Raw genomic sequence first — 7,257 nt, 5'->3', positions numbered from 1 at the left:
TCCACCAGCATGGGCTGCGGGGTCCTGGGGATCCTCGTACTGCAGCTGCAACCTCACCAGCGCACATGGCGCTTAAATACACCCAGCACCGTGAATGCAAACTGGGTGCTCCCTGCTGACCTTTGCGTGGGCTCCCACATTTCTGCAGCTTCCTCTGGTCTGCACCACGCACATTTTGAGGCACAAAATCATCCCAGGGCAAGAAATTTACCTCCCCATTGCAGGAATTGTCAGCACTCTCCCTTACAGCAGCCAGCGGGAGCAATTGACTGCCAAGCAGCCCAGGAGCGGTGGGTCAGCCCCCCACATACAGCATTTAAGACATACATAACCTTCCAGGTGGCTTTCTGTCTCGCTGGCCCCTGGCTCTTAGTGCTAGCGTTCGGCAGTCAGGGATGACCGGGAAGCATGGCAGCCACCAGCGGGAAGCCACAGTGAGGAGTGTCCCTATCTCCTGCATTGCTGGGCAGATCAGCAGGCTTCAATGCCGGAGTCTGCAGAACACGACCGGGATTGCGCAGGGCTTGTAACCCCCAATGCTGGGGAAAGCACCAGCCCAACCAAAAGAGGTGACTACTGGTTTAAAGCCAGCTGTGAGGCTGCACCTCTCCTGCAGCCCAAATCCCAGGGAGCACAGCCAGCAGTGCCAGGGAAGGGAGACCCTCGCATCCTGCTGGAGTGAGACAAGGGTGAAAGGAGATGCTGGAAGCTGTCACTGCTCCACCCAGGTATATCACCTCTCCCAGGGGAGCCCCAAGGAAGCACCTTCTGCTGTTTACTGCTTGCTCGGCTGGGTGGATGGGTGCTCAGAGCATTGCGGAGGGGCTGCAGGTTGTCTGAAGGTGCCTGGGCAAAGCATGGAACAAGGCTTAGGAGCAGGGCTGGGCCGGGTCCACTGCACCATCACGTCTTCAAAGTCCCACTGCAAAAAGAAAGGATCAGGTGGTGGCACGGCTGGTTATGAGGGAGCCCCGGGGAAGCACGGCTCCCTGCTGGCAGCACAGGGCCTACACTCTCTCTCCCCAGAAAGGGGAATTGGCTGCAGAAATTACTCAGTCCTCCCTTTCTCCATGACAACACAAGCAAAGCTCAAAGCAGAACAATGCTGGTTTCCATTTTTCTCATGCACTTCTCTCCCCACCCAGGCAACATAAGGAGAGAGCTCAGGAGCACAGGAGATGGTGGCCAAGTGAGATGTGGGGTGTGTCAAGAGATGGAGAATCCCTTTGCCCTGGGACCCCCACAGCAACGGCTCCTGAGCACCCCCCCACACACTGCCATGATCATGGACAGTTCTGAGAGGCGCCAAGCAGAGACAAGCCTTGACAAAAACCCTGTGAAGCCTCAGAGGAAGCTCAGGTTGGTTCACCAATGCTGGCCAACACAAAGGAGCTCTGCAGAAGCTTTCACCTTCCTTTTGCTCTGTGCAGGCAACAAAAGCCTGGCTGGGCTGCAGGAACTTCCCATCAGGGACACAACAATACTTCTATTTCTTTGCCTCAACTGCTATGACTCCCAACTGACAAAGGGCTGGGGATCAGAGGGGGACACTTCCAGGAGTACAAACCCAACTCCGCTCCACCAAGCCCACCCGCCCTGACGCTGCTCACAGCACAGACCCTTTTCCCACAGCCACAGCAAGGAAAAACACTGGGGCAGAGTTTGTCTGATTTAGGAGCAGTTTCTTTTGCTCTTGTCCTCACCATGATCTCTCTTCATGTCCCCAGATGTCTTGGGCACCTCAGGCATTTAGCCTTGAGAGATTATACTCTGAGGTGCCCTGGGGAGCTGCTCCCTGTCTCTCTCCCAGCAGCCTAGCAATATTTTCCCCAATAATTTTGCTACAAAAGAAAAAAAAAAAGAAAAAAAAAACCTCAGGAAAAAAGCTGAACTAGAGTTACCACGCAGGGGAAGGTGACAGAACACAATGCTGTTCCTTGTGGACTTGGAGGAACCTGCTGGGGTCAGGCAATGGCTTGAAGCTCATGGGAACAGGGAAGGAGCTGTGAGCAGAGGGGGAAGGGAAGGAAAAAAAAAAGAAAAAAAAAGACTGCTGCTTACTTTAAAGCCATGGTGTGTCAGGACAACCAGGAAAGAGTGGTTCAGCAGAAGCAGCCTGCAAGGCCCCGGACCCAGCACCTCACCCGGCCAGGGCAAGAGCCACTTTGCCCACCGTGGTCCTCTCGACCACCTCCTCGAGCAGGCTGGCCGGGACCAGCGAGCTGGTGCGCTGCTCCGCGGGGGCGGGGCGGGGGGAGCCCCCGGGGCCCTGCACCCCTGCCGGGATCCCCAACTGCAGCCGGACCCGGCGCTGGGGACTCGCGTGTGCGGGGCCAGGGCCGCTCTCCCTCTGCCTTGGCAAGGCCGGCCCCTAACGGCAGGAGGGAAGGAGTTCAGCCTCCTCCGGAGGAACAGCGAAGTATTTCTGGACCAGGCTGCGACTGCAGAAAGCTGGCGAGATGCACGCACGGAAACCCCTTGCTGCCGGAGTCCCTGGTGCAAAAGTCATCACCAACGCCTAGACAGAGCAGACTAGTCTCCACGCTCCTTTTCTGAGCTCTGCTCTACAAAGCAGCCTGCGTGCCTCGGCAGCGTCCTGCTCCAAGATGGACCCATCTGAACAGGGCTCTAGATGTGCCCCCAGTGCCAAGACTGTCACCATATGGGTTGGATGCCTTAATGTACACGCTACAGCAGGGCAGAACCCCAGAGGGAGAACAAACAGCATCTAAAAAGCCAGGAGCAGGCACTGACCTCAAGCTCCGAGTTGATGGAGCCAGCATCCGAGGAGCTGGATAAGGAGACCCCAGCATGCAGGGTGGAGAGCAGGGGACAGGCAGGGGGCTGCAGTGGCACAGGGGGGGCTGCACCCGTCTGTGCATCCCCTGGCAGCCTCGCCACACTGTGACCAGTCTGATAGGTGACAGAAAGCAGGAGGCAGCCATCAAAAGGTAGAGCACCGAACCCCAGCAGCCCCAGTGGATGCATAGCACCTCAGAGCTCACATTGCCATGGCATCTGCAAGCTGCTGGCCTCCAGCCCGTGCAGGACAGCAAGGCAGATGCATCCACACACCCCCACATGCACACCTGGGCACACACCCCACAGCCATCCACAGAGAGCCCATTTTCTGCCAGAGGGGCAAGAGCATCCCTGACACCACCACCCCCCCGATCCTGCCCCAGCCCCAGGGGTGCATTGAGCCCTGGCAGCTTCTCACCTGCTGCACCAGCCTGATCATCAGGTCTAGGCAGCAGCTGGTTGCCACCATCCTGGGCCCAGAGTTAGGTTTTGGAAACATGTTAAGTGGAGCCTAGTTTTCAGCCTGCAAAGGAGAGTAAGCCACATCAGCTATGAACAGGAGAGCTGCGCCCATGCCACAGCCTGCACCAAGAGGTGCCCACACCCATCCCTGTCCCCATCCAACAGCACTGCCGCTCCAGCCACACCAAGAACCAGGGACCTGGGTGGGTGCAGGATGGTGCTGAGCTGACACATCCAGACTCTGCAGCTAGGCCTTCCCCACCTCCCAGAGGGAAAATGGGGGGACAAGGGACCCCGTCAGCATCCCCACTCACAGTGACCACTGGGGCCGGGGAGCATCTGAGAGCTGCACACCAATGCCAAGCTGCTCCCAGGTCAGCATAGCAGGAAAACACGTGGCTCTGTGGTGAGGATGATGGTCCCAGTGCAAGCTGTGCTCTGCAGCATGCTGAGCACCCCCACCGCTCCTCCGTGGGACCCCAGCCCCCAACGTCCCTCCACCCTCCCCTGGGGAAGCAGAGCAGTAATGGTGCCAATCAAGGCAGCTCTCCTTTCTGCCTTTCAACCAGAGAAAGAAAAAAAACCCCTCTTCTGCTCCCTTGTCATCTTCCTCTCCCTATCCAGCCAGGAGAGCCCCGGCATTGGGGACCTCTGGGACCATATGGCTCTTGGCCACGCAGGCAAGGAACAGGAGCTGAGCCCCTGTTAAGGATATTTCTGGAGTGACAGCAGAGTCCCCTCCCCAAACCAGTCGCACAGCCCAGACACCAGGGCCAGGAGAAGAGCTGTGCCCTGGCCGCCCCCATGTCCCAGCCAAGAGCCCCCGGGGGAAGAGCAGGGAAAGGATACAGCTGTGTCCAGCGCAGCCAAGCCCAGGGTGATCAGGGGCCAGGGCAGGGCCCTCAGGATGTGCACAGGCTGCTGGTTGTGGGTGACAATCACTGCTGTGTAGAGGACGCGGGCTGCGGCCGAGCAGAGGGTGGCCCACAACTGCCTCCACTGGCATGGCTTCCCCCTGCACTGAGCCACCCAGAGCCTGCTGTGCGGCCACAGACCATGTCCCCAGGCAGGGATGCTGCCACAGCTGGCACGGGGACCCTGCACCCCGCTGGGAAGGGGGCTGCTGTACCGAACCCTGCAGCTGCCCTGAGGAGCAAGCAGCAGGGAGGGGCTGTGCAGGGGGCACGGGCACCCCACATCCTCCCAAAGCATTTGCAACAGGACATGGGAGTCACTGTCACGGCTGAGGAGCCCTGCCTGGGACTGGGGGACATAAGGGCAGCTGTGCCAGGCTGACACTTACTGATCTGGAGAGCACAGGTATCCTGGCTGTGAGAGCAACGAGGGCAGAGAGCAGCCCCAGGACAAATCCCAGCACTTCCCTGTTGTCCTGAGAGATGGAGAAGAAACAGGAGGCAGGGGAACCCCTCCATCACAGCCTACTTGGAGAAGGGGGCCAGAGACAGCCCAGCACACACCACCCAGTACGAGTCCTGTCCCCACCATCCCCACCAGCTGCCACTGGCTGCTCCAAGCCTCCCTGATGATCCCAAGGACTTCACCCCCTTCCTGCCATACCATAAGTGCCATGGTGGGTGGGGGTTGCCTCTCTCAGCCCCCACGCTCTGGGATGCAGGGGCTGTGGTGGGTCATGGGGGACCAAAAAGCCCCTGGACACAAAGCCCTGGGAAGCAGGGACATCAGCTTGGGCAGCACCAAGGGTGCTAAAGGCAAAATGCAACCACACCAAATCCATTGGTGTTCAGAGCCTGGCAGCTGCCTGTGCCCACCCAGGCTCTGCCCGCTGCCCACCCAGCCCTGGGAGGGAGGAGGAGAGGGCAGCTCACCTCAAACACCACCCCAAGCAGCCTCTGCCGGGCTCCCTGGAGCAGCTCCCAGGAGGGCTGGGGGCTGAGTGCCAGCAGAGACCTGCCAGCACCCACGGACAGGGGCAGGGTGAGGGCTAGCAGGCCGTCCCGCAGCCGCCACCTCCTTCTCCATCGGGGCAGACCTGCACTGGGCACAGGCACACTTTCAGGGTATCATCCTCAGGGACAGGCTTTGCCCCATCCCACCCTTCTGGGCTGTGCTGGGTCCCCGACTCCTTGCCCATCCCAGGGGCCACCCAGCCACCCCCTGCTCGCCCAGGGTGCCACGCCACTATCCCAGGCGCTGCTGTCCCCAAGGTGCCCACACCAGGCTGCCCAGCCAGGGGCATGCGGTGCTCCCTGAAGCCCTCAACTCAGAGCAGGCTGCCGCCAACCTGCATGGATGGCAAGGAGGGGCACCCCTGCACGAACCTGCTGTCTTCTGGGACTCAGGCAGGCATGGGGGAAAGAGGGCAAGAAGAAAGCAGACAAGAGCAGCCACAGCCATGTAGGTGCCCATGAGGATCTGAGGAAAGACATGATGGCACAGGGAGGCTGAATCTCCCAAAATGCAAAGCCTCGGGCAAGCAGCTTGCAGCCCCCCCCACATAAGGGGCTGCATTTGCCATGTCATCTTGAGCCAGGCTGCCCAAAATCCCACCCCCCAGGCGCAGCACCCCAGGGCAGCAGAGCAGCACTTCCAGCAGGCAGGTATGGGGCCCCACGGCCACAGCAGAGGCTGGGCAGGGGGCTGCGGGGTGACCCCACCCCAGCTCAGGGAGCCTTGCCCACCTGCAATGCAAGCTGGCAGGCAAGCAGCGCTCCGACTGCATTGCAGATGTGGCCCAGGAAGCTGTACAGGAGGCAGAGGATGGACACTTGCCGCCAGCCCTGCCCCGGGCACCGGCAGAACAGCCTAGGGCAGAGGGACAGGCTGCTCCAGCCGTGCTTGGCGCTGAGGGATGCCAGAGCTGAGCAGCCCCACGGCCTCCCACAGCCCAGCCCAGCCCAGCCCTGGGGAGTCACAGTGAGCGGGCAGCAATCCAGCACAGTGTGGCCAGCATCCAGAGGCCCCAGGACATGCAGCCCGGCTCCCCAGCCAAGCAAGCTGATGGCCAGGCAGCAGAGCCACTGCCCCCACGGCCGGTGTCCCCTGCCTGGCTGGCTCCAAGCGTCCCTGGGCAGGGAGTGCCACCACGGGCTGCTGGCACCATCTCGCAGGTACAGCACACCCAGCACCACCCTCTGCCCACAGTACAGCACCCAGCAGTTCCCGCAGGACAGAAAGCACCACGTGCTGCTGGGAGCAGACTCCTGGGAGGACTAGGGCTCCCTAAACTGGGCAGAAGAAGCCTGGAGGCGAATGGCAGCTCCAGCTCCTACCCTACAGGGAGAACTATAGTTCATGATGCAAGCATAAGACATCATAAAACAGAAGTTCAGCTTCAAACTACACTCCCAAACTGGCTCCCAGGACATCAGCTCGGAAAATGAGCCACTTGCAATATAAAGCAAAGCCCCCTGAAAGGGGAGACAGACCACTGGGATGCTGAAAGTGCTGCAGATCCCAAAGAACACACAGGAGCCAGTTGAAGCCCGTGCACTCCCTCTACATACACAAGGCGCTTTGAGAAAACAACACTCAGAAATGGAAACTTGCCTTCTGCAGAAAGCAACAGGAGTCGCTGAGAGAGGCTTGTTCAGCAGGTGGCTAGAGCAAAGCACAATGTCTCCTTTGTGCAGGCTCCTGACAACAGCGCAGTCCCCACATTGCCTCATGCCTGCCAGCTGCTCGTAAGCACTGTATTGAGCCGTCGACACGGCCCAGCCCGCGTTCTCCGGCAAGGGTAGGGCAGGGCAGATGCAGTTCAGCAACAGACCAAATCATTACAGGAAAGCATTAATTTAACCACAATCCTCACCTATTATCCAGTTTGCCCACTGCTCAATAGCAGCATAAAATATTAACAAGCCTTTAAGTCTGCAGCTCTTGTTTATGGTCCTTCTTCTGTTGAGGCAAGAGTCCTTTAGCACAGCAAGGAGCAGTTTACATTTAACAAACCTGAGCAAACATTGTTTTCTCAGTCATATTTACGTTGCCCTCCATTCATTCACGCAAACACTG

General features: G+C 59.3%; 1 protein-coding gene across 1 annotated transcript; it reads right to left on the bottom strand.

Annotated features, from left to right (window-relative positions):
* Window positions 1–775: 775 nt before the first annotated feature.
* On the bottom strand, window positions 776–6,346 carry TMEM44 (transmembrane protein 44). The gene is given in 11 exon segments (XM_054835501.1): window positions 776–922; window positions 2,755–2,913; window positions 3,221–3,327; window positions 3,850–3,958; window positions 4,114–4,284; window positions 4,568–4,676; window positions 4,678–4,703; window positions 5,112–5,275; window positions 5,565–5,658; window positions 5,925–6,048; window positions 6,159–6,346. Coding segments are annotated over 11 exon segments (1,398 nt in total).
* Window positions 6,347–7,257: the final 911 nt, after the last annotated feature.

This window comes from Grus americana, chromosome 9 (genome assembly GCF_028858705.1).
Source record: "Grus americana isolate bGruAme1 chromosome 9, bGruAme1.mat, whole genome shotgun sequence".
NCBI classification, from domain to species: Eukaryota; Metazoa; Chordata; class Aves; order Gruiformes; family Gruidae; genus Grus; species Grus americana.
This window is presented reverse-complemented; position numbering and strand designations above follow the sequence as displayed.